General features: G+C 41.7%; 1 protein-coding gene across 1 annotated transcript in view; it reads right to left on the bottom strand.

The window, feature by feature from the left end:
* Positions 1 to 1,233: 1,233 nt before the first annotated feature.
* TAFA1 (TAFA chemokine like family member 1) overlaps positions 1,234 to 27,067 on the bottom strand; it is a 349,574-nt gene continuing 323,740 nt past the window's right edge. The window contains exons 4-5 of the mRNA XM_034777734.1: positions 7,874 to 7,998; positions 1,234 to 3,336 (exon numbers count right to left, since the gene is read on the bottom strand). Coding sequence (XP_034633625.1) covers positions 3,319 to 3,336; positions 7,874 to 7,998 — 143 coding nt within the window. The 3' untranslated portion in view covers positions 1,234 to 3,318. The remainder of the gene's footprint in view (positions 3,337 to 7,873; positions 7,999 to 27,067) is intronic.

Genomic DNA, 27,067 nt, shown 5'->3' with positions numbered 1-27,067 from the left:
GTGGTGTTGCTCTTCACTTACACTATTGTAACTGAGACCAGAATCAGGCCCACTCATTCATCTCCTGGCAGCACTCTTACCAGTTGATTTCCTGAGGTCTAAACCCAGGGACCACTACCCAGCCTGAAGGTGCGACTGTGAGGTGGGTCTCTCTGCAAAGAGAATGGGAGAAGAGGGTTTGGGGAAGAAATTCCTAACCATGGCCTGGAGCATCCACAGAGCCACTCCACTAGGCTACTTCATTTTATTGACTGCTCTAGACCTCTGCAGTGCCGACAGGCAGAGGACCAGAAGATTATTGGACCTGCCCAGGCTCCCTGATCACTGGGCACTGCCACACAAGAACTCACAGCACAGCTGGTCTATGTGCTGTGCAGTGGGAGCACATCTGGTGCAAGACACTCATCTCATCTCCTAGAACTGGAAGGGACCTTGAAAGGTCATCGAGTCCAGCCCCCTGCCTTCACTAGCAGGACCAAGTACTGATTTTGCCCCAGATCCCCAGGTGGCCCCCTCAAGGATTGAACTCACAACCCTGGGTTTAGCAGGCCAATGCTCAAACCACTGAGCTATCCCTCCCCTCACTGAGCTATCCCTCCCACTCTCCCACGCATAGCTGAGCCATATCTGTTCCACTACCCAGGGGAATCTCCAGGGACATGGAAGTGGAGAGTGGATGTCCTCCTAAGGGCCAAATCCAGATGTCTTTGCTTGGGGTTTACCCGTGGGCTTGTCTACATGGGGACACTCAGGAAAGTTAGTCTGAATTAACAAAGTGTGTGACTTAATAGTGGATTAATTAAACTGCATTAACCCCCTGTATGGATACTCTCATTCAGAATTAAAGTGGCCTTAATACAGTTTACTTTAATTCAGTTTCAAAGTGAATTAAATTCAATCGAGTAAGGCCACTTTAATTCTGAATGAGAGTGTCCACACAGGGGTTTAATTCAATTTAACCAATCCACTTTTAATTCACACTTGTTAGTTAATCTGTCCCTTGTGTAGACAAGACCTCAGTTCTTATGATGGCAAGTTCTGTTTGATTTTAATAGGAGTTTGATTGAGCTATTGACAAGAGTGACGGAGACAGGGCCGGCTCCAGCTCCCGACTGAGCGGAGCGATTGAGCTGCTGCCGAAGTGCCGCCGAAGAGGAAGCGAGGCTCTGAAGGACCCGCTGCCAAATTGCCGCTGCAGACCCAGAGGTGCCGCCCCAACAACGGATGGCATGCCGCCCCTTTCTATTGGCCGCCCCAGGCACTTGACTTCCTTTGCTGGTGCCTGGAGCCAGCCCTGGATGGAGAAAGGTATTTGTTGGACAAAAAGTAAGATGGGCGGGGAGTGGGAGTGGGAGTGGAGGGTGGGGAAGGGGAGGAAGACTGTTGAAAGAAACCAGCATTACGTTTTATGGCCTGATTCTGATCTCAAAATACACCCAAGAAAAAATATATTCAGACATGTTTTGATTTTACAGAAACTGACCAAATATCTATTCAAAAGGGGAGAGTGGTAAACTATTTCTTACGAAGCAATAATCCATTTTTATATTGAGGATCAACACTCCAGTTACCAGCATATAAAGTCCATGTGGAATCTGATGTGACACTTGGCACTTCTGCTTTAACATACACTGTAATTACAGTGACAAATTTCCACCTCCTGAAATATCAGGTGCTGAAGTGGTTGCCCTAGAGGAGGAAGAAAGCTGGTGGGATAATTTTGACTGACTTTGGGTCAGCGAGCTCAGCTGTTACTCTGCACTGGATTAAAACTGATTAGTCTGGGTGAAGGCGGTCTTGGGAGAGACAGGTAACTAGGGTGAAAGGAAATTGAAAATATTAAAGAAGAGAAAATGGGACTGGATAAAATACCTTCTGCACTTCCATACACCTCTTCAATTTACAAATACCCAAGGCTAGACTGTGTAGCCTTCATGCACGCTGGCAAGCACTTTTTCGCATGAGTACTCCCACTAAAGGGACTACTCATGTGAGTAAATATTCACAAACATAAATTAGGTTTGCACATTCCGGCCCCGAGGTTCTACTTCTGCCATAATCATTCTAAGAGCTTTCCGACACAGAGAGCTGCACTCCTTTAAATAAAGGTGTTAATTTGAACTGATTTCGTTAAACTGGTACAAACCCCTGCATGGTAACTCTTATTTTGTTTTAAGAATGTCCTATATCAGCTGAGCTTAAGTCAATTAGTTTTAAGCTAAATCAAAATAAGCCACTCAAACTGAAATAAGAGGGTCCACACAGCGGGGTTTCATCGGTTTAAGTAAACCAGTTTAATTAAACAGTGCAAGTTTGTCTATAGGAAGGACTAAGACAGCAGCAACCCAGACATGCTAGCAAGAAGCAAACCTTGTGCAAATCCCAACTCATCTTAATCAAACGTTAAGAAACAAAATCCGTTTTTGTATTCTCGAGTAAACAATGCAAAAAACTTTGGAGTTAGCAATCACATTTTTACTGGAGTCTATGCCACCTATACAAAGTCTGAAGATGTTGTTTGTACGTACACCTTTAATAAGAAGGCAGCCCGCAGTCTACCAAACTCTGCCAAATAAACTCTTAATACATACTGTATTTTATTCGAGAGTTGTCCTTCTCTTCCTCATGGACTATCTAATAGCTCTAAAAATATTTTCCTGGAAGAGGATAGACTCATCATTGTTAAGTATAAAGTATAGTTATGTAAGTAAAGCCAGCATGCTAGTATTGCACAAGGGGGAAAAAGCCTCCAGAACACAAGAAAATGGAATAATGTAATTCTCTCCAATACTCTGTTGAAAGAAAAAGGAAGCTGTTGACACAGCATCGTCACGATTCTTATAGCTCCAGGTGTCCTGGTGCTGCCGTGGGTTCGCTCTCCCTTTTGACTGCTCTGAAACTGGTAGGTGTCTTCCAGATCATTAAAAAAAAGTATTACAGCAGTTGCAGCAAAGTGTGGTACTATTTAATGTCTTGAAGAGTGAGGCTTTATTTCAAAATATCATATATATTTATATATATATATATACTTTTAAATGGTATAAAGTAAATTGTAGATCCAAACTTATAAGACGGTTGTTCATTCTTCATAATCACGAAAACTTTACCAAAGAACCATTTTTCTTTTTTGTTGTCAAAAATCTGGGGTGTTATTTCCATAGAATATTTTATTTCACACAGTAAAGCCACTGTTATTATCTGGTCAACAGTCAAAGTGCAAATAAGAAATCCATTTGGCTTGTCAATGCTTGAAGATGGTTTAAATTTTTAATATGTTGTCCTCTGTAAATCAGTGGTTCCCTCATCCAGGAGATGCTATTAGGTTCTTGGGTGAATCTGCAATGAAGTGCAAAATAATCAATTATATACAGTATTTTACAAAAATGAACACAAAAGCTGGATTGATCGTCTGCTGGTGGTGTCACACGTCTCTGCCAAATGGGTGTCTGAGTTCATATCTTGAGAGGAGCATTTTGCTTTGTGCTCCAGCTTGGTCTGACGGTGTTCAGGAGGCATCATGGTCAGCTCCTGTAGGGATGTATGGGCAAGAGCATCTTTCAGCTCTCTTGAATGACTAGCTTGTGGAATACCAGTTATTTGCATAGAGAGACAGCTGAGGGGTTGGTTACATTAGATTAAAGAGACTTGATCTACCTGAACATGCTAAAAACCCTACAAGGAAAACTGGCCATTGTTCAGGTTTCTATGACTCTGAAATAAGAGTGGCCTATCAGACGCTGAAATTATTAGCTTCCTTGAGAAGACGTGGGGGTTTTTTTTTTTGGTTACATCAATACACATAAATGAATAGTATAAGCCCTTCTCTAGTCAATTTAAGTCAGTAGCAATACTCACATTGACTTCAGTAGGCTCAAAGTAAATTAGGAGAACAATTATTAGCAGAGCAGTAGACTGTATGATGGGATGCAGCAGTAATTGTTTTAGCAAAAGATATTTACTGTCTTGTGTTCTTTTCACTACTTTGAGGTGACCTCTTAATTAGAATGACTGTTACAGCAAAAACAAAGGGCTTTAGTCAGTGCTCTAAATAGAAATTTAATCTGAAATATAGGCCAGCATATTAACCTGTTCAGCCTGTTAAAAAAAATCCTAAAACCTTCCAGAATTTTCTTTCCAGGTCCTATTTTCTGCTGTCCTGATTTGCCATTAACAAATGATCTTCTGTGCTGGGTTTTCTCTCATACAGACTGAACAAATCCCACTCTCTTTGATGTACTACTGCAGCTATTAGCTCAGGCAGGAAGGGAGCTGAATATGCTCTGGGATTCAGGTTTCAAGGGACCATAACATCAGCTGTTGCTGTAATACTGGGCAAGTAGCAAACGCCTAGGAAATGTGAGTAGTTCTTTCACCTACGCTACTCAGGAGACAATATAAAAATGACCTGATGGCATAATATACTGTAAACTGAATGTTATTTATGAGAAACAGCTTGGCCTACTTGTTAGAGCAGGGGATATGAAATCAAGAAACCTGGATCCTACTCAACCACTGAATTGCTGTGTGATTTTGGGCAAATCCTTTAAGTTCTGTGCATTGTAGTTTTCCCCATCTGTAAAATGAGGATAAGAAATATACCTATTTTTGTAAAGTGCTTTGAGGGCACTATTATTATTAGTGTAGATTATAGTAAAAATAGGACAATTTGCTGAATCACCTGGATACTGGGTTAAATTCACACCTGGCACAGAGGGCCAGCACAAAGCCCTCTGAATCACCTAACCTCTGAACAGGAATGGTACAATGGAGAGTGGATTGACTGCACTGGGATGCCTGCTGAAAATCTACATGCTGTGCAAGGATCTCTGGCCCTGTATAAGTCTGTGTAGAAAGCTACAACTGGGTCCAGGGAAATGATCATGATCAGAGGGTCAGCAGCTACTATTCCAGTCCCCAACATAGTAGCCCTGCTCATTGGCACCAACTTGGGAGGGTAGATTTCCACCTCCCAACCCATCCAGCCTCTGCCTACAGAGAGCCCAATCCAGTAGAGCTCTACTGGTTGGAACAGGTTGTGCACTCTGTGAGTTGCAGTGTGACCTCACAGCCAGGTCTCTGATACTTTTGTGAAGAAAGAGAAGAATCAAAGCTTTTCAAATCATCTCCAAAACTCATGCTGCTGTTAAAACAAGTGAAACGCGATAAAAAAGTTTGATGTGAGACCCAAATAAATAAAAAAAAAAAACAGTTTCTGGCCAAAGTTTCAGACAGCTGATCTATCAATAGAAAATAAATCAATTTGTAGAAGCTGTGGACAGCTCTTTCAGTCTTGGGCTTGAACATCTTAAATACTCAACCATGTTAAAAGTTAAAGGGCTAGAGAAACAGGAATACTAGGTCAGATCCATGGTCCACCAAGCGCAATATCCTTTCTCTGACAGGAGCCAGTTGCAGCCAACTTCAGGGGAAGGTGCAAGTGTTCTTGTAACTAGAGGTGGAATGAATATTTTTCAGTTTGGTGGCAGAACCAAAAAAAAATAATAATAAAAAATCAGAAAAGAATTGTTTCAAGTCAAACTGAAGCTGAATTTTTTAGTTCTTTCTTGCTCAACGGAAACCGAAAAAAAATCAGTTTTTTCTTTTCTTTTTGTTTCTGGGTGGTTTTTTTACCCCCCCCAATGTATGTTTGTAACAAATCTAGCTTGATTTTGAAAGGAAAGGTAATTTCAAAATGAAAAGTTGAAACGTTTCATTTTGAAAATGTCGAAGCAAACCATTTTGACTTTTGCTAATTCTTTATTTCATTTTAATTCACTGAATTTGACCCGAATTCATGAATGCTTTCATTTGACTGAAAAATGCATTTTTCAGCAAATAAACTGTTCGCTGAAAATATTTCATTCAGCTCTGCTTGGAATGGACAACTGTGGAATAACCTACCATAGCGGGAGTTTCTTCCTATCTATCAGTTAGGTTTAAGTTTAGGTTTATGCCCTGAAGCATGTGGATTTTTATCCCATATATAATTGTGGAAATGTTCATAGTCAGGATACCAGTCCCTGAGTCCCCCAAAGTTCTTTTGTGTAAGGCGAACACCCACCGCAAAGCAGTTTAAGGCTCAGAATGACTTGTGCTAAACCCTTTTCTAATCATCTTGGATATATCCAGATATTGGCTGACTGGTGTTGCTTCTTCCTGACTCCTATCATTGAAATATATGCAAACAGAGACACACAGCCCTCACTCATCTGATCTGGGCCAATATATTACTGTAGCACACCTTTCTCCTATGCTATCTGAAATGACAATGGGCTTTTTAAGGAACAAAAATTAAATTTCTATTTCAGGAGTCGATTGCTTTATTTTGCCATTTAAGGATCAAATAGGTGACTTCAAGCAAAGTTTAACTAATCCAAAAGTATAGGCAAGATTTCTGCCTTCGAGATTTAAGAGATAGTTATTAAGCGTTTTGCCTTCATCAATTCTGTTCTGTAACAATGTTTCAAGGTAACAAAACAAAATGCTGCTAGAAGCTTACCCTACACAAGCTAATTAAAATAACTCCTCTGGGTACATGGCAGACATATTTTTTTCATTTCTGAGTACCTGTAGGTTTTCAATTTAAATGAAATACAATAATCCATACTGATTAAATTGGATTGCACATCTGAATATTAATGAGTTTCACTGCTAAGTTTCTAACTATCATTACTAGATATTGACTATTACCTACAGCTTGGTTCACAGGATGCTGTTGGATGGTGGTGCTTAAGAAATTACAAATTCATATAAAAACTAATAAGATTCCTAAATTATATATTTGCAAGGCAGAATGCAAGATTACCGTAGGGTGTTACATTAAAAATCTAGCACAAGAACAATAATAATGTAAATAACAAAAGTTTTAAATTTCTCCTCACATTACTTGTTAAATATTTGCCCTTTCTGAAATTTGTGATTCATTAGGGAAAGAGTTACTAGGACATGTAATTGTTTTTATGCTATATGGCCTAATCTCTAAGTGCTATTTCAATTTAGAACAGACAGGCAATAAACATGCGGTGCTACATGGCTCGGCCACTCCACAAAGAAATCCAGCAAGAAATTGGGACTCAGTGAATCATAGTTCCTTCCCCATTTTTCTCTTTCTTCTGGGAGAGGGCGAATGATTGACTAACTCCCTTTTTAAGGTGCAGGAACATTTAGATGAAGTCAAAAACATTTCTGCAAATGTTTCCTTTTTCAATTAACAAACTTGTAGGACAACATTTTTTGCCAAGCCCTGGTGGATGATCTCTTCATTCACATGCCTTCCAACAGCTCCTGAATGTAGATGTTCGCCTGCTTCCTCATCCAACCAGGGCTCATTTCCCAATGGAGTGACTGGGAGATGACTGAATGGAGGAGGGAAAGCCAGTGTTGCCCAGCTGCACAGCCCCACCATGTCTTTTCCCATGTGTTTGCGCCTTTCTGCACTGCACACTGGGGGCAGAATGAGCTTTCATTTTAACTAAGTCTACTGTAGATGAAATAAAAGCCATGGACTCAGAAATTAGCTATTACTAAGAAGTACTAGCCGGCAAAATCTCATTCCTATAAACCCCTGGCTTTCATAATTGTATCTTTCACCACCCAAAACGAGCCTACTGATAGGATATTTTATTCCTTGGAGGCAATGACGTTCAGAAAGGTACACAGTGCTGAGATGCCAGTTAGAAAACCCGGGCTCAGCTGAGATCTCTGAATCTGTAAACCTTTGACTGATGTAAGGAGAGGGTAAGGGCGCTGGCTGCTGACAAAGCAGCTAGCCAACCTTCTATAAAAAAGCAAGATGCATTCCTGGTGACTGTAGAAGGGTGAGCAAGGGCAAGTGATTCTTTTTCAGTGGATTACAAATGGAAACATGACTTACTCTGGTGGTCTTGATTTTATTGCCAGTTGCACACATCCATCCAGAATTATCGGGTAATGTCTTGCATTCTTCTCCCTCTAAGCAGGGCTCCATTTCACACCACCATTTCCCAATCACTATAGAAGCTAAAAAGAAAAAGATAACGTTTACAACTTCATCTTGAGAAATCATAATGAAAAGTGTGATTGAATGAAACAAGAACTCAAACCTCCATTTCCCATTAAAAGCCCTGAAAATTAAATGTAGTTGCAAGGATCTCATCAAGTCGTTACTTATATTGCATGTCATTCTAACATGAGACACTTTTCGTAATAAGGTATTGTTTGGCATAGCCTCATTATATACGTGTCCTTTCCAGGACTGTGACCAATAGGGTAACATGAAAAAAAATTGCCCTTCATAGAAGAAATCTAGCACTCCACTTATTATTTTAGATATGCAGCTCTCCTATGCCAGTATGTGCTCCACTTGTTTTCAATGTATTTAGTAAAGCTGGGAAGGAACTGGATTTTCTGTTCTGCAACGGAACTAAACCAATAATTTCTAAATTCCCCGGGAAACAAAATTCAAAAACTAAAAAAAGCCACACATTTTTCAAAACTTTTTGACATAAACAGAATTTTCCATTGAAAAACTGTTTCGATGAACATTTTCTGACTGGATCTAGTGTTTAGCAGTTATCAGCATTTCTATAAAAATGTAGTTCATGAAGTAGAAAATGCAACTGCAGTGGATAAACGTACAGTAACTCTTACGTCATTTCAATAAATATAATCTAGTTGGTATATTTACCTATAATCTCTCATATCCTGCCAATTTATGCTACCATCAATATTTCCCAGTATTGACCAGATTGTACTGCAAAGATATAGAGAACCAGAACTATCAGAATTGTCTCAGTGCTGTAGCTGTATTAGTTTAACTTTGGTTTGTATTGGAACTACCAACTGCTAATGACACAGATCCATGTATCTCATCTTCCTGTTGTATGTCCCAAGCGACCCACTGACTCAGATACAGACTCTTGTTCAGCTCCCATGTCTTGACAGCAAGAAACACTAGCATCTTGTGTCTTATCCATTCCCCCGCAGTCCAGAAATAACACTCTATAAATGCAACCATTTCATTGGCTCCTCTACCCACCAAACGTATAGTGAATGAAACATCGCATGGCTCTGTAACACTCTGAAATAATTCAGAACACCACAATAGAAGGCAAGTGGATAGTGGGCAGTATTATGGGGTCAGAGTATGTTTGTGGAAACAGAACTATGAATTTCCTGACATTCAAATATTTATTTTAGTAACCTGAACCTTAACTTTGAATTTCCAAACATTGATCATTTTAATAACTACAGTGTTCTAATTATATAGTTTGACTGTAACTAATGTGTGTGTTTACAACTTGAGTGTATCTTAATGAAGTTTTTCTTTTTTGCCTGGGAATTGGTCTCTGTCTATAACCTTAATTGTATCTTAATGACATTTTTGTCTGGGGATTTTGACAAAGTTTATCTGACTTTGCAATTTCCAGCTAGTCGTTGCATGAGTTGCTCTGTCTTTGGTTTGTTTCCCCTGATGCTTAACTATCAAACCTTCTCATGTGATGTAAGGGTATTTAACCCATTGGTATCTCCCATGAGATCAGCTTTAATATTTAGGCCCATATCAGCGCATAGCCTATGTTTAAAGTTTAAGGCTATCTTGTGTCCCATGTTCATACCTTGGGGAACACTCAGAGCATATGGATCAAAGTACGCCTTGCAGGCTTGTATTTCACACATTGATCCCTTTCTTATTTAGCTGTGTCATATAATTGAGGACTGCAAAAGATGGAGTCCTGTTTTGAAACATCTGAAAGCAAGTCTGCTTTGTTGGGGGGGAGGGATAGCTCAGTGATTTGAGCATTGGCCTGCTAAACCCAGGGTTGTGAGTTCAATCCTTGAAAGGGCCATTTAGGGATCTGGGGCAAAAATCTGTCAGGGATGGTACTTGGTCCTGCTGTGAAGGCAGGGGATGGGATGGGACTCAATGACATTCCAAGGTCCTTTCTAGCTCTATGAGATAGATATATCTCCATATATAGTAATGGAGTACTATAAAACTACATCTCTGTATCTTTAAGTGGGCACACCACTTAAAAAAAATCACAAAACCTCAACCCACACGTGAAAGAGAACCAAACGTAAACCCTTATCAGACACAGAAGTGTTTAGATAACAATCCCTTCCCCTCTAGCTGGGCCCTACCACATCTCCTTTGTTGATGTACCTCTGAAGATCACTGAGCTGGAGAGCTTGGGGCCAAGCCAATCCTGTCTACAGAATGGGGGGTGGGATCAGGCATTTTACAACAGAGAGCAGAAGGGAGCTGCAGTAAGGACAAAGCCCAGGGGGCTGTAGAGAGACTGCAGAGAGTGTGAGAGAGAGACTCCCACAGGGAAGATCCTAACCTAAGACCACGGGAATTGCTCCAACTAGGAAGGACTGGGCATAGCCTGCTAAGGCAGGAAGAACTGACCAGACCTGGGGCGTTTGGGCTGTACCCAGCTTTAGGGAAGACGTTTGCACTTTCAGTTAATAAATCAGATCTTAAGGAGGGCTGTTGTGATTGGACTGGAAGAACCCTCTGTGGAGTATATTTGGGGATGCAAGAGGGGAAACTGAGGTGGCAGGCTGTGTGCAGTGCTGCCCTAAGGCCACCAGGGAGTGCTGTGAGGCAGCCACTCATCTGCAATCTCAATACATTTTGCCTTGTATATTGGACTAGCAGGGGTCATCTTAATTTATAGAAGATTCCAAGGCTGGAAGAGGTGGTTGGCTGTAGGGAGAGGGTTAATGCCATGGACTTCTGACCCAGAGAAAAATCAAGAGCATGCCAGATTTGACTAGAACATCAGGGAGATGACTGACCTGAGACCCACCCACACCAGGAGATTTGGAGGTTGTTGGAGAATTTTGTTGACTGTAGAAGTAAGGGAAAAGGAGTCTAGGCTTAAGGGATAAAGTTAGTGGAAGGGGAAAGGGATTTAGGGGCCAAGGGAAGGTTAGGGTGGTGTCAACAGCATGGGAGAAGTATCTGGTTGGGCTGAAGGGGTGGAGACAGCTGAAACACGGTTAAAACAGTAGACATGAGAGAGAGAGAGAGACTTTGCTTTGTATTCTCCCCCACACCGCTTTTGGAAGGGTGGGGACTATCTGGCCCAAGTATTCTGAAATTCACTCGTTGCAGTATACTTCAATGTGCCAGTCACATTGCTCTAGCAGACCTGATGTGCATATCCTCCAGGTCCACCTACCCTACTGACATTGCTGCTGATCTTAGCTCCAAGGGGGCAATTGCCTTTTCCCAGCACCATTCCAATTTAGTATTTTCTCACTGGTTTTCCAGTCAAGGGCAGGAAAAATGAACTACTGCCAAGGATTGGGGAGAGGCCGAACTCTCACAGATCCACTGCTCCATATAGGAGTGGAAATCTATAGGCAGAAGACCCAGCAAAGAAGGGAACTTGCCTGACATAGGGCCCAGTGTACCTTACAGTGAAGGTCTAAAACTTTTTGTAAATCAGAAACACTGAAAAAGTTACCATCAAGAGTCATTAAAAAAAAAATTGAGCTTCACACATTCCACTTGAGCAGGGTTTTCCAAAGCCTGGTTGGGCATTTTCCAAATAAAACAAAACAAAAAAAGGGTGTGTGTTCACATTGGGAAGGTTCATTTAGTTTAAAATATGGTGCTGGGTGGAAGGGCCTGATTTTAGGCCGCAATTCTCCTCTGAAGTAAGGTGGAGAGGCTCTGGGATTGGAAAGCGGGTAGGGTCCATGGAGGGGAATAGCAAGTAACATCCCACTGCAGCCAAGCCTCTTCTGCATTGCATGAGCTCTGCTGCTCCACACAGGCAGTGGACATGGCTAGAGTAAAGCGGAAAAGGCTCAGGAGTAACAACTGAACCTATCCCGGTCCTTTCTCAGTGCAATGCAAAAACCTTGTGAGTTGCTGCTAACCTGAGCAGTCATAGCTCAGCCCTACATTGCTTGTTTAAGATGCAAAGAGAAGGTATGAGCTGGCATAGTGACCACACAAGGTAGAAAGGCAGGGAGAAGACTCATGCTGCAAGGCAGTTCTGCGAGGCAGCAGAGACATGCTGAGATCCATGGGAAACGGTCCTACATTTTCTGTTGATTTCTGGCTCCTGCTAGTGCTGCCCGCCTTGCGGCCATGTCACAGCAAGGGACAAAGTTCCCTTCTGGGTCATTTTAACACAGGAAAGGGAAACCTAAAAGGTTTGATAAAATGAGCTGTTGTCTTGGCTGACATCATTTCTGGAGCTGGTTTTCCACGGAGGTTGGAAAATTTCACAAGCCGGAGAAGGCACAGTGCCCTCTTCTAGGTACCATGCAAGGTGCCTGCAAATTGGAATGAGAACCGTGAAATGAGAACCATGGTGGAGAGATCCCAAAAGACCCTGATGGTGAGTTCATGCATCCATGAAAAGACCAAAACTAGCATAATCATGTTCAACTTACAAATTATACCGTTTATCACGGAATCTTTCAAGTTCACTAAAACTTAACAGGCATTTGGGAAATGATCCAAGAATAATAATAGACATATCATTGAAAGGTCTGGTCTACACTGGGGGGGAGGGATTGATCTAAGATATGCAACTTCAGCTACGATAATAGCATAGCTGAAGTCGATGTATCTTAGATCGATTTACCTCGGGTCCTCATGGTGCGGGATCGATGGCCGCGGCTTCCCCGTCGACTCCGCTTCCACCTCTTGCTCTGGTGGAGTTCTGGAGTCAACGGGGAGCACATTCAGGGATCGATTTATCGCGTCTAGATGAGACGCAATAAATCGATCCCCGATAGATCGATTACTACCCGCCGATCCGGCGGGTAGTGAAGGCGAACCCATAGATAGGAATGGCTAGACTGGATTAAACCCATCATCCCTCTAGGCTAGTATCCTGACTCTGACGGTGGCCAACTTCAGAGGAAGGTGCAGGAAACCCTGCGGCAGGCGCATAAAGGATAATCTGCCTCATGTGAAAGTCTTGTCCTAACCCCAAAGAGTTAGACATTGTCTTAAGGCCTGAAGCATGAGGTTTTATAGCCTTTCCAGAACTTTTCATTTAGCAATAATTATTGCAGCTAGGCATTGAGGGATTAAATTGTATCAATAAATGTTGATTTCACTGTATGCACGCAAACTGACAAAAACATTTCCATCCCTAATAATCAAAATATAAACCTAGGCAAAGGCTATGTCTACATAATTTTCCACAACTGTGAAAATTTAAATGAATAAAAAATGAAAAATTGCTTAAAAATAAACATTAATATTGACTGTCAACATTATATAAAAATTGAATTCTGTCAAGCCTAATTATAACTCTGAATAGTTTTGTTATCCAAATAAATATCTATCGCCTCTTTGATTCTTGCTAAGTTCCTCGTTTGCAGCCTGCAGAGAAATCTTGTGGCAAAGAGTTCTACAATCGGACTATGCACTGTATGAAAAAGTATTCCTTTTGATCAGGGTTTGAATTTGCCTCCTTTCAGTTCCGGTGAAAGTCCCCTGTTCTTTATCACCACTCATTCTGGGGAGAATTGCTGCTCTTTTACATTTTACTTGATTTCCAAGTTATACTCCTGCATCTCCATTCAAAGAGGCAGGTAAAAGCTTTCCAATGAACAGTGGGGTTTTACTAGTTACCTTGGCTGGGGTTTGGTATATTCTTTAGAACAAATGACCCAGGAAACAGAATTTAGTTTCACACAGTATAGGCTGTTAACGTGCTTGTGTGTGAGAGAGCAAATTGGTAAGATTAAGCTGCTTGTTCGTTAGGGAGGTCTACAGTCCAGGCCTTGTGCTGGAGAACCACAGCTTTTCTGATGTATTATCTGTTAATTTCAGGATTCCAGTGACAAAATCATGTTTTAACCTTAACTCAGTCACCAGACATAGAATAACATCGTGGAGCTTGGATGTTCAGATCATGCGGAATTAGCAGCTCACAACAAACCCTGCAGTATGGTGTTCCTTGTGTTGTCAACATCTGGGGAATATACTGAGCACAGATGTTTTTCATGCAAGACTGATTTTATGGAGCCAGCTGCCCCAGCTATTGAGGATGGGGAGAGAAATCAGATACGAGAAAAAAGGAGATTTGGCTACTGCTATTATGACTTTCCTGTCTCTAAGCCAAAAATAGTTGTTTTTTTCAAGAAAACTAATTTTTTAATGGAAAGTTTAAAATATAATAATCTACTTGATCAGGGCCGGCTCCAGCATTTCTGCCACCCCAAGGAAAAAAAAAAAAAAGCCGCGATCGGCGGCGGCAATTGGAAAAAAAAAAAAAGCCGCGATTGGCGGCGGAAGTTCAGCGGCAGGTCCTTTGCTCCTAGAGGGAGTGAGGGACCTGCCACCCCCGAATTGCTGCAGGTGCCGCCCCTCTCCCTTGGCCGCCCCAAGCACTTGCTTGTTAAGCTGGTGCCTGGAGCCGGCCCTGTACTTGATAGAGGACAAACAAGAAACCGCCAAGTGGTCAGAGCATCAACAGTATCCTTCTTTAGTGTATGAAGGGCTGTGTTGAGCTAGGATACAGTGCAAAGATTCAAGGAGCATGAAAATTATTGAAAGTAATCTTATCTCGGTTTACATAGCTCTGTTGCATTTAAAAACACATATGGGTTCCCTGAAAGACTAGAATGGCTGCAAGGATCTGCAAGGATCTGCTCTGAACTCAGTGGGTTTCAGTCTGCCAGGGCTCACGTGAACCTTTTTTGTTTTGCTTTGCATGCAGGGACTGGGGTTTTTTGTTCTGCATTTGTACGGTACCTAGAACAATGGGGGTCCTGATCATGACTGGGGATGCTAGCTACTACTGGAATAGAAATAATATTTCCACTTTGAATTTCAGGATCAAATAAAAATCCCCAAGTTGCTGTAAAACTGTTGAAAACACCAACATTTGCCCAATTTGATGTCAAAACCATGTGAATATATCAAGTTTCTCATCATTTCCAGCCAAAACCCTAAATCCAACCAGACTTGTTCTAGACTCGGGGCATATTTAGCAAAAGGTTCACAATCCTTTTGTTGAAAATGACTGGTGTTTCCACTTTGTAACAAAACCCAAGCTGTGTGAGTCCTCTCTCGTTTCAACATTTTATTACAAAAGTTTTTTACAGCTCCAAGTCTGGCATTAAACAGGGGGCCAGCTTGCGTTATTAAGGCGCAGCCATGAGCAGCCGGTTGCCATGCAGGGGCAGTTCTGGGAGGCATCGTGAATGGACATATCAAGAAGTCCTGGGCGCAAGTACTCAGATTTACTCCTGCTAATGAACGGTGGGTGTAAAACTACAGACACAAATTTTGCACATGCAATTTCCCTTTGACCTCCCTGTTCCTCAGCTTATGAAATGTCTATAACAATATTTAAGTCACGGCATACTATGAGATTCAATTAATGTTTGCAAGGCATGAAAAGAAGAGCCTGACAGAAATGCAAAGTATTGCTAAGTATTTTGGCCACTTTTTACAACTGTTTTGTGAGGACAAACTATACACCAAGGTATTATTTCCTATAATAAAACTACAGGAGCAATCCACATCCTTTTGGCTTTGATAAAGTATACATATTTTGTTTTCACACAAGAAAGAGAAATATTACTATACACCTCCTCCTGATTGCAGGTCTGAAGTTACTCCAGGAATCACCAGGCAGAGAGTTAGGTTGCAAACCCGGTCTGGCAACGTTTGCAATAATGGAAAAGTTGTTGAGTAAGTGTAAGGCATTCTATTTTAATCTAGTTCCCACTAGAGAAGATTGATATAAATAACATTTAAATAGAGAACACATTTCAGATGCCAGCAGTGAAAAAGACTTTGTCAGCCTAATGAAAAGATATCAATTTTCTCCACTTTATTCAATAAATTGAGAGTCATTTTCTAAATGGATTGGATTAAAGGAAAGTTCAAACTCCCAGTGAGAGACTCTCTCCACTGATGGAGACTTTAGACAAGGGAAATAGCACAGGGCTAGATTAAAACCTTTCAGGCAGTTTCAGATCTATAAAAATGATACAGACCAGAACAGGAGTATCTGTAATGCTGTGCTCACCTATTCTTTAAGAAACAAAATCTCAGGAAATTGAATGAGGCACATTGTTTCTCTTATTTCATTAGAATGTCATGGAGTGCAGAGTGAATTACAAGCCTGGGAACTAGAAAATTCAAGGAGGAGGAGAAGACTAGAATGAAGGGATATGGTGTCTTAAGCGTTATGTATTTCACAAACATACTAAGATGGCATTTACTCAGGGAGTTGTAAAGTAGGAGTCGGATAAGGTAAAAGAATAAAAATATAAAACAAAAGATTTCAGGTTGACTAATGCTAACAGAAATACAAGATGTTTTCTGTTGGGAGTTCACCAAGCTAGCTGCTTTAATTCAACTTTAGAAACATTAATGCAATGCTCATGCAGTGTAATACTTGGCAGTCTTTTATAGTTATCATTTTTATTATTTTTTTTCCAATACAACAAAAATACCAGATGATCATAATACACAAAGTAAGTAAAGAGGGCTAGGATAAAGTGAGGGGATGGAAAATGACATATCATTTTTTGCAGTCTGCATTAATAGCCCTCTAAAAAATCAGCCCAAACAGTTTTGAACTTTTTGTGCCTTCCCCTTGTGTGGAAATGCCGGTTGTACGTTAGCTACCAGGTCAGCCATATCACTGGGCCAGGATACTTTGCAGTCTTTGATAACTGCTTGTTGGTGTTATTGGAAAAGCTGATATTTCCCCATGTTTAAAATATAAGCATACCACAATCATTGATAACAATTTGGCAAGTGATATCTAAGGAACCCGGATTGCCTTGGTTTCTGGTTTACCGTATTAGTTTAATTGTTTTGTAATTGTGGAAAACAATAAAAAGACATCATCGTAGTGTTATTTTTCTTTTATCGCTTTCTAATCTTCTTTCCAATTGACTGCTGCTGTTGCAGAAACTTTAAGCACTGGAGCAGAATATATTGCTTTTTGTATAGGACTCTTGCTGTTTTTCATTACAATATATTCAGCAGCAAGATTTTTTTTTTAAAGCACGTATTCTAAGCTTTAAGGAAGGTCTGATTAGATGGAAAAAAATACTTGATCTTCACATTTAAAGGGAAATTGATCTTCAGAGATCAACAAGGAGGTTGTTAATTCAACAACATGAAAAGAATCCCTTGTGGAAAAGCACTTAAACTGCCATATTTCAAATCAGTTGGCACAGTGCTTACTAAGTATTTGAAAAGTGATACTTTAGTGTAGAGTAGCTATGTTACCTTCTATCAAAGAAATACAGCTCCAGAGGCAGTGTTGTCTTAATGTCATGAGTAACAGACTAGGAGCGAGGAAATTCTGAGGTCTAATCCCAGCTCTGCTCCCGAATTGCAGTATTGCTGTAGAGAAGCCATTTAATTCCTGTGTCTCAATTTTCTATCAGTAAAAGAGGGATAATATTACTTACCTAATTCACATATGTGTTCTGACAATTAATTATTGTCTCATTGTTTTCTTGTATTCCCGTTTGTCTCCTGTTTTATACATAGCTTGTAAGCTCTCTGGGGCTGGGACCATCTTTTTGTTCTGTGTTTGTAAAGTGCCTGGTCTATGATGGGACTCCTACATGTTGCAGTAACACAACTAAATTAATAATAATAATAATCAATATTACATGCCCTTGGTGCTGTGAAACTTTAAAGCACTGCAAACATGCTGAACATATTAATCACTGTAAAAGGGCAACCCTGGGCCACGAGGACAATATTTTAGCAAATCTTCATTATGCACTTTGCCATCAGTTTGAGGCCTGGTTCAGCAAAGCGTTTAAGCACGTGCTTAGCTCCATCCCGGTTCAGCAAAGCATTGAAGCGCATCATTAGCTTGAAGCACACGCTTCAGGGCTTTGCTGAATATGGCTGGCTGCTGAATTGGAGATTGAGTCCTAAATGGCCAGCGTATTGGCAAAGAACTTCTGGACCTTGGACAGTTCATTTTGGGAGGGGCTGTCAGCTGCAGCTCCATTGGGGAAAGGAATGGATTTGTCATTGTCTGTGAGAAATACACATTGGCCATAAAGAGAAAAACAAATAGAAAGGAAATGGGAGGGAGGGAATCTTTTCTTTTAAATGAACCTCAGTTAAACAATGTCACATGACCTTTAGGACCCCGAAGGAGCCTGAAACCTTGAGGACCTCTCATTGTGATACTCTTGCAGCCTCTTAGCTGTGTTAAACTGACCCACCTTGTGGCTTACAGACCTTTGCAGATTGATATTGTTTTTTGAGAACACCAATTAGAAAAAAACCCCTATATTCTAACCTGAACTCAGTTTTCAAGTTGGATCAAGACCAAGCTCCAATCTCAAAAACTATTTCAATTTCCTTTTTAGAAATTCCAATTTTTAAAAACACACTCTCAGGCCAGTCCAGAGGGCTTCGCTTAAAGCAGGCAGCATGCTACTAACTATGGTGCGCTTAAAAGTCCTACTAGGCTTAAAAGCTTGTGGAGTGTCCACATGCACTCAAAAGAGCATATAGATGGTGCACATTTTATAACCTGGAAAATAAAACATATATCCAGAAAGCAATAGAAGGAAAAAAGCTACTGGGAGGTAGGAGCACAAGTCCCATTGAAAGTCAAGACTTAGATGCTTTTGAAATCCCACCCGTTGGGGCTGATTTTTCATCAAGGGACTGACCAATGTTTAGGGCACAAAGATTTTTGGGTAATTATAGAAAAAAATCCTCAGAATGTAACTGCATTACTTAACCACGAGATCTTGCACGATCTAAAAAATAAAAAGGAGTCATATAAAAAATGGAAACTAGGACAGATTACAAAGGATGAATATAGGCAAACAACACAGGAATGCAGGGGCAAGATTAGAAAGGCAAAGGCACAAAATGAGCTCAAACTAGCTACGGGAATAAAAGGAAACAAGAAGACTTTTTATCAATATATTAGAAGCAAGAGGAAGACCAAAGACAGGGTAGGCCCACTGCTTAGTGAAGAGGGAGAAACAGTAACAGGAAACTTGGACATGGCAGAGATGCTTAATGACTTCTTTGTTTCGGTCTTCACCGAGAAGTCTGAAGGAATGCCTAACATAGTGAATACTAATGGGAAGGGGGTAGGTTTAGTGGATAAAATAAAAAAAGAACAAGTTAAAAATCACTTAGAAAAGTTAGATGCCTGCAAGTCACCCGGGCCTGATGAAATGCATCCGAGAATACTCAAGGAGCTAATAGAGGAGGTATCTGAGCCTCTAGCTATTATCTTTGGAAAGTCATGGGAGACGGGAGAGATTCCAGAAGACTGGAAAAGGGCAAATATAGTGCCCATCTATAAAAAGGGAAATAAAAACAACCCAGGTAACTACAGACCAGTTAGTTTAACTTCTGTGCCAGGGAAGATAATGGAGCAAGTAATTAAGGAAATCATCTGCAAACACTTGGAAGGTGGTAAGGTGATAGGGAACAGCCAGCATGGATTTGTGAAGAACAAATCATGTCAAACCAATCTGATAGCTTTCTTTGATAGGATAACGAGCCTTGTGGATAAGGGTGAAGCGGTAGATGTGGTATACCTAGACTTTAGTAAGGCATTTGATACGGTCTCGCATGATATTCTTATCGATAAACTAGGCAAATACAAATTAGATGGGGCTACTATAAGGTGGGTGCATAACTGGCTGGATAACCGTACTCAGAGAGTTGTTATTAATGGTTCCCAATCCTGCTGGAAAGGCGTAACGAGTGGGGTACCGCAGGGGTCTGTTTTGGGACCAGCTCTGTTCAATATCTTCATCAACGACTTAGATATTGGCATAGAAAGTACGCTTATTAAGTTTGCGGATGATACCAAACTGGGAGGGATTGCAACTACTTTGGAGGACAGGGTCATAATTCAAAATGATCTGGACAAATTGGAGAAATGGTCTGAGTTAAACAGGATGAAGTTTAACAAAGACAAATGCAAAGTGCTCCACTTAGGAAGGAAAAATCAATTTCACACATACAGAATGGGAAAAGACTGTCTAGGAAGGAGTACGGCAGAAAGGGATCTAGGGGTTATAGTGGACCACAAGCTAAATATGAGTCAACAGTGTGATGCTGTTGCAAAAAAAGCAAACATGATTCTGGGATGCATTAACAGGTGTGTTGTGAGCAAGACACGAGAAGTCATTCTTCCGCTCTACTCTGCTCTGGTTAGGCCTCAGCTGGAGTATTGTGTCCAGTTCTGGGCGCCACATTTTAAAAAAGATGTGGAGAAATTGGAAAGGGTCCAAAGAAGAGCAACAAGAATGATTAAAGGTCTTGAGAACATGACCTATGAAGGAAGGCTGAAAGAACTGGGTTTGTTTAGTTTGGAAAAGAGAAGACTGAGAAGGGACATGATAGCAGTTTTCAGGTATCTAAAAGGGTGTCATAAGGAGGAGGGAGAGAACTTGTTCACCTTAGCCTCTAAGGATAGAACCAGAAACAATGGGTTTAAACTGCAGCAAGGGAGGTCTAGGTTGGACATTAGGAAAAAGTTCCTAACTGTCAGGGTGGTTAAACACTGGAACAAATTGCCTAGGGAGGTTGTGGAATCTCCGTCTCTGGAGATATTTAAGAGTAGGTTAGATAAATGTCTATCAGGGATGGTCTAGACAGTATTTGGTCCTGCCATGCGGGCAGGGGACTGGACTCGATGACCTCTCGAGGTCCCTTCCAGTCCTATAATCTATGAATCTATGAATCTATGCATCCCAGTGAAAAATGCTGTCCACCCTTTTACACTTCTACATGTATGTAAGAGTTCTCCTCCTGGAGGGTTAAAATTTAAATCACTTAAGCACCACTGGAAAAAAGCAGCCACCTCTGGGGAGGAATGAGGACCATGTAACAGTGAATAGCAATGCTATACAGCGTCTGGGACATGCAGAGAAGAAAACGGAATTCATCTAAATCCGTAGGGGGCATTTAGGAAGACAGAATACAATTACTTAATTGGAATTTGTTGAGGCTAATAGGTTTAATTAATACCTTACTCTTGCAAGAGGTACCATGATATTAAAGAGCCAGGACCCTGGTTTTACAGCTCATTTCAAAAGACAATGGACAAAACTCATATCTGGTAGAACTCCACAGACTTTGATACAGTTACACCAGGGATGAGTTTAGCCCAGTTCTCCCCACAGCGTTACATCACATCCGACAGCACAGCGCTCCACCTACCGCAATAAACAGAGGAGGTGCTGATGCAGGGCTGACTCCGAGGGAAGAGTACAACAATGAGAGGTACTCGAGGAAGTTCCCTACCCTTTCTGAAATGAAAACATGTTCTTCACTTCCATTAGTGCACCAATTACCCTGGGATTTAGGCACTACTTAGGTCACAGAGGTGTTCTTGGTGAGGTATCCCTTAACATCTCACAAGCTTTGTTTACACTAGCTTGTAGGGAATGCTGTAGTTATGCCACCTGGTCACAAAGGCAAGTTTGTAAAGATTTTAAGGACAACCACAGTATTTTCAATATTCAGTGTGAGTTACAGCATTTGCTGGAGCTAGAAGTGTGTATCAGTAGCTTTGGCTTCCAGGGTTTCATGGAAACCTTTTTTTGGGGGGAGGGGTTGGTTCACGTAAGGTATGTACACTTTGGGTGAAATCTTGGCCCCAGGAAAGTCAATGGCAAAACTCCCATTGACTTCACCCTATGAGTTTTGCTTAGAGTTGCAGGTTTTCATGAATTAAAAAACTAAGAGTGAAACTCAGGTAAAAACACTAAATGTTGTTGGATTTCAGGACGAAAACAATTCACCCATAAAACTTTCCCACAAAATTATATACCGTCCCTGGGTCACTCAAAAAGTTTGGTTTCTGTACCTCTATGTGAATCTTGTTCTAGAACATTTTTCACTTACTAATCCTGCTCTCATGTCACATACGTGGCTTTTTGTATATTCCATACTGCACTAGTCTCAGATGACCAATATTAAACATTTTTCTTTGCTAGCTATGTATCGTAAATGATTTTAATGAAACATTCACAGAAACTTTGTGTTTGTCTGGCTTTGATGCAAGACAATGCAGAGCATGCCTTGAGAAAATGGATTTTTTTTTCCAGAGGCTGTGCGGGCATCTATAACATGGAGGCAGGTCAGGCTTTAAGTAATAAAAGAGACTACGGGTGAAATCATGGCCCCATTGAAATAATTACCAGTGGAGTTTTGCCTATGACTTCAGAAGAGCCAGACTGTCACCCAGTATTTTTGGAAATTACAAAAATCATGTGCAAAACAGCACACAATATAGATACAGGGCCAGATGCTCAGCTTGTATAAACCGGTGTGTGTAAATCAATGGCAATTGACAGTAACCGAGTATCTGGTCTTTATAGGTGTGGTGTCTTGGGGCTGGTCTACACTGGGGGTGGGGGGATCGATCTAAGATACGCAACTTCAGCTACGCTAACAGCTATATACACAGCTATTTGCGTAGCTGAAGTCGAAGTATCTTAATTCGACTTACCTGGCCGTCCTCACGGTGGCAAGTCGACCATCGCGGCTTCCCCATCAACTACGCTTACTCCTCCTGCCGAGGTGGAGTATGGGCGTCGATTCGGGGATCGATTTATCGCGTCTAGACGAGACGTGATAAATCGATCCCCAATAGATCGATTACTACCCGCCAATACGGCGGGTAGTGTAGACGTGGCCCTAGTGTTTGACACATTCAAGCTGGGAGTGGATCACATGAAATAACCTAACAATCTCTCAAAGCACTAATGAGATTAATAAAAACATTAAAGTGACCACACTCAGAGAGTGAAAATGAAATATATATACATTCAGAAAAGGAATTGGGGGAAAAGATCTTATACAGACTAATCATACTTGCTGTTGCTGTCATGGATAGAGTGTTGAACTGAATCCAGCCCTGTGTGGGCAAGGAAGCTGGGAGCAGGCTGATAAAATATTTGTGCAATTTAGCACAGTTATTTACACCCTATTTGAACTGCTTCTAGATAGTCTCGTGGACGCTTAACCTTATTGTTATATAATTAATGAAATGGCAAGGAACTGCGGCATAATTATAAATTTTGGAAAGACAATCTCAAAGTGCTTATAAATATTCACACGCACGTTTCAGGCTAGGGTTGAGAACTGGAATGCTATCAAAGAAGAAAAATGCCAACACACGATGTAAAATTTTCAGCAATAATAATTCATTAAGAAAATGAAGGGATGGGTAGAAATATGGAGCGAGAAGAGATAAGCTATAAGGTGAGGGGGGATGTGGGTGAGTAGAGGTTTATGGGTAGCCTAATAGTGTGGCACTTTCTGCTACGGGCAGCAAAAATCATAGATCTCTGATGAATTGTTGGCTTCTGATGCTGTTGTAGAAACATTTGCTTACACAAAACATTACATGCCAGGAAGTGACCAGGCTAAACCGAAGAGCTAATTACATGCCAGCTCCCTTTTGCTAGTGGAAGTGAGTCAAGTGAGTACCCAGGAGAAACAATTATCTGTTTTTTCCCTACAAGCAAACCACATCTAGGTCCTGATCCAGAACTTATTACAATTGATGGAAAGACACCCATTCACTTCAATGGGCTGTGGTTCAGGCCTCTAATGAATTTCAGGGAAACCTTGCTGCCTGTAAAACTCATTCTTCAATCCCCTTCATGAGATTGACCTGAGTGAGGAGTAAGTTAAGACTGCAGGACTGGCCCCGGGTGTAAAAGATCTATTACAGAATTTTAACTGAATTAGGTCCCTGAAACACGGCTTAGCAGCAAAGCACTGTGTAATTTTCCCTTTGTTTTTCCCATTCCTTGGCGGGGGGCGGGATTAACAAACATACAACACACAAACACACAACACTGTCCTTCTTATGCAAATCTCCGCAGTCCAGTGAAATAATTAAGCGTTATCAGTCAATCTCAGTGAAAAATAATCCTCGCTAACACATGCCTGACACTACCTTTAGCTTGTACGTGCTTTCCCCCCCATGACTGATTTTTACCTTGAGAGACTCATTATATTGTTATTAGTATTTATTTGGTGCTGCAAATCTATAAGGTGCTTTATAATCAGCGGGCCAGAAGCTGAAAAATTCTGATCTGCATCCAAATTTTGAACACGGCAAAATCGGGAAATGCGTGGCTCTGGAGTTTTAGGTCAGGACCAGCTCTACCCAGGATAGATAAGATTTGCCAAACCAGGTACAGGATCACTGCTGAAGATTACCATTAGAAGATGAGAGATGAAGCAGAACAACAGGGATGCATATGTGCGGTACAGCAGTGATCCTTCACCAAACAGACAGGCTTCAACGAGTTTATGAAGGAAGAAGGAGAGGGGACTTGAAGTATATTAACTCAGCTGTTGCTCCAACCATAAAGGGTGGGAAGAAGGGCTGGAATATAAGAAATCACTGGATCCAAACACCCCTCAGCATTTGGGGTGTTCACAGACTCTGAAGCCCTATCTGGATCTGAATACCAGGGTAGGCCCATGGCTTTTATGGGGTGGATTCACCTTTGTGTGTCTATCCCTAATAGTAGCAACATGGCTGAGGGCCTGAGTCTCCTACCAGGTAATTAAATATGGATTTTGTTGCTAAACTGAGTGAAGTTTTATGTGAAGCAATTCGGCCAAGGCCATATAAGTAAGAGCTGGATTTCAACTTAGCCATTTGCCTTCTATACGGGCAGAGCAGCTCACAGCCCTGATTCTCATAATTCATAATTCTCCCCTGCTCACCCTTTGCTCTGGGGGAGAAGTAAATTACTTCATCCCTTTTTATACAGTAGGTTACTATCCCCATGAGACTGGTCTGTTGATTTGGCCAGCGAATGGAGTAGAAGTGAAGTCTCATCCTACTCCCCATCCCTCTCCCCACCTGCTCACAGAGGGGAGTATCCTCTGCTAGGTACGCCATGGTAAGGAAGCAAAGTGGGGGCCTTTCTCTGCCTTACTGCCCTGCACAGCTGAGTTAGGGCTGTGAGAATCCAGCGCAAAGTTAGCGTCAGAGCTAGGAATAGATCTTGGTGGTCCCTGCTCTCCAGCATCAGGCTGAGTGCATTCGACCACACTGCCCCTCTACAGACTGGCATATACACAGGCAGGTTTCCAGGAATGGTTCCATCAGAGCATTCCATAGCAACGCCTGCCCGCTCTTTAACAGAGGGATAAAGTTCCTTCCTTTCTGTTTTGTTTTAATATTTTCTGTCTGCAGCATTAACACCAGTGGCAGATAAAAGGAATCACAACGTGGTAGCATCAGCGAGCGTCTTTAGAGAGCCTTATGCTCTGGCTGATAAACTCACATTGTATTTTACCTCAACACATGTGACACAGATGGGAATCTCCTTCACTTATGACAAGATCTTTTCTACCAGGAACAACGTGAGGGGGTTAGATTGTGCCAAATAGGTGTAGGAGCTCATTGGTGGGGATGTGAAGCCACAACGAACTCCGGGAGGGATGGTGTCTACCTCCTGAAGCTTCCTGCTGGATAGGGGAAACATTCTGGTTGCATTTCCTTGGGCAGCTCCATCAGGGCAGCTGTCTGCCAGAGAGGTCATCTCTGTGTCAAGCTCGCCCAGCGAATGCATGTTTTTTTCTTTATAATAGCAATAAAGCAGTCTAACTAGTTCATTGCTGGGTCATTATTACACTTCTCAGGTAGCTGAAGTCATCTGCAGTTGACCTAATGCCTCATAACACATTCTTGGTACATCTTCTTCCCACAGAAATATCCTGCCTGTTGTGTCCTGCGGCCTAATAAAAATGCACACCCATAGATACACACACACAAAACACATTTTATCTGATGGATGTTTATGCAGAAGAATGGCAGACCTTCATTATTTTACGATTGGCCTTTGGCATTCTGGTTGGCTGAGTGCACAGACATATTGGGGCAAAATCATCCTTTCAGGAACGCCATTAAAATCAATTGTGCTACAGGAAGAAATGAAATTGGCCTTTTCTGTGTTTCAGCTCATCAGAGGCCATCTTAACCATTAAAATACATTTTTAATAAGTGGATTTATAGCTGACCAGAGTGTTCTTTTTTAAAGGGGTTATTGTGAACAAGGCTCAGATACCCAGCACGCTCATTGATTTGCAGATTTAATTAGGAATGACAATCTTACTTTCTTAACGGGCTTAATCTTTAATCTTACTATGAAGCTGAATGGCAAGTGTCATGAAACTCTATGCCGGCTGCATGGTGATACCCAGGAGATAGATCCTAGAAGCTTTCTTGTGGAGTTAACTTGCAACAATCCTTGTTGAAAACAGAAGCAAAGTCCCAGATTCTACTGGTTAGTGCACGGAAAGGTGAGGTACCTAGCTTAAAATGGTCTCTGTTGTCCCTATCATAGAAGAAAAGGCATAACTCCAGACCAGGGGTGGACAATCGGCAGTTCCGGAGCTTCAGAAGTTAATATGCGTCTCCTTGCACAGGTGCCAACTCCGTGGGTGCAACGGGGAAAAAAGGGTGGGTGCTCAGCACCCATTGGCAACCCTATCAGCGCCCCCCTTCTCCCGCACCTCCTGCCCATGGGCAGTCCCACCAATCAGCGCCTCCCCTGTTTCATGGTGTGCAGGAGGCACTGCGGGGGGAGGGAGGAGGAGCAAGGATGTGGCATGCTCGGGGGCGGAGGTGGGGAGGGAAGAGGCGAGGTGGGGGTGGGGACTTGGGGGAAGGGATGGAGTGGTGGCAGGGCCTGGGGCAGAACTGGTGGTCGAGCATCCCCCAGCACATTGGAAAGTCAGCGCCTGTGTCTCCTTGAATCTTTGCACAAGCACACGTTGACTAGCTGCGATGGAAATTTTTATCAAACTTTTTCTTACACCATCTAACAATGCAAAGCAAGTGCAACTGGAAAAGAAAATACACAGATGAAAATTGAGGCTTCCAACAGGAGAATAAGTACTTTTTCATTGAATGTAATGATAAGGCCATGTGTCTTCTTTGCCAGACATGTATCTATCTCTCAGTTCCAATCTTCAAACTTGCAGCGTCATTTCGCTTAGAGCCATGCACTTATGGGTCAAGAATTCCTACGAGGTTCTGAACTCCGCACTTTAAAACTGAAAACTTTGAAAGAACAAACAGATGTAGAA

Source organism: Trachemys scripta, chromosome 7 (assembly GCF_013100865.1).
Source record: "Trachemys scripta elegans isolate TJP31775 chromosome 7, CAS_Tse_1.0, whole genome shotgun sequence".
In the NCBI taxonomy this organism is placed as follows: domain Eukaryota; kingdom Metazoa; phylum Chordata; order Testudines; family Emydidae; genus Trachemys; species Trachemys scripta.
Note: the sequence above shows the minus strand (reverse complement) of the source record. Positions and strands in the feature narration are given on the sequence as shown.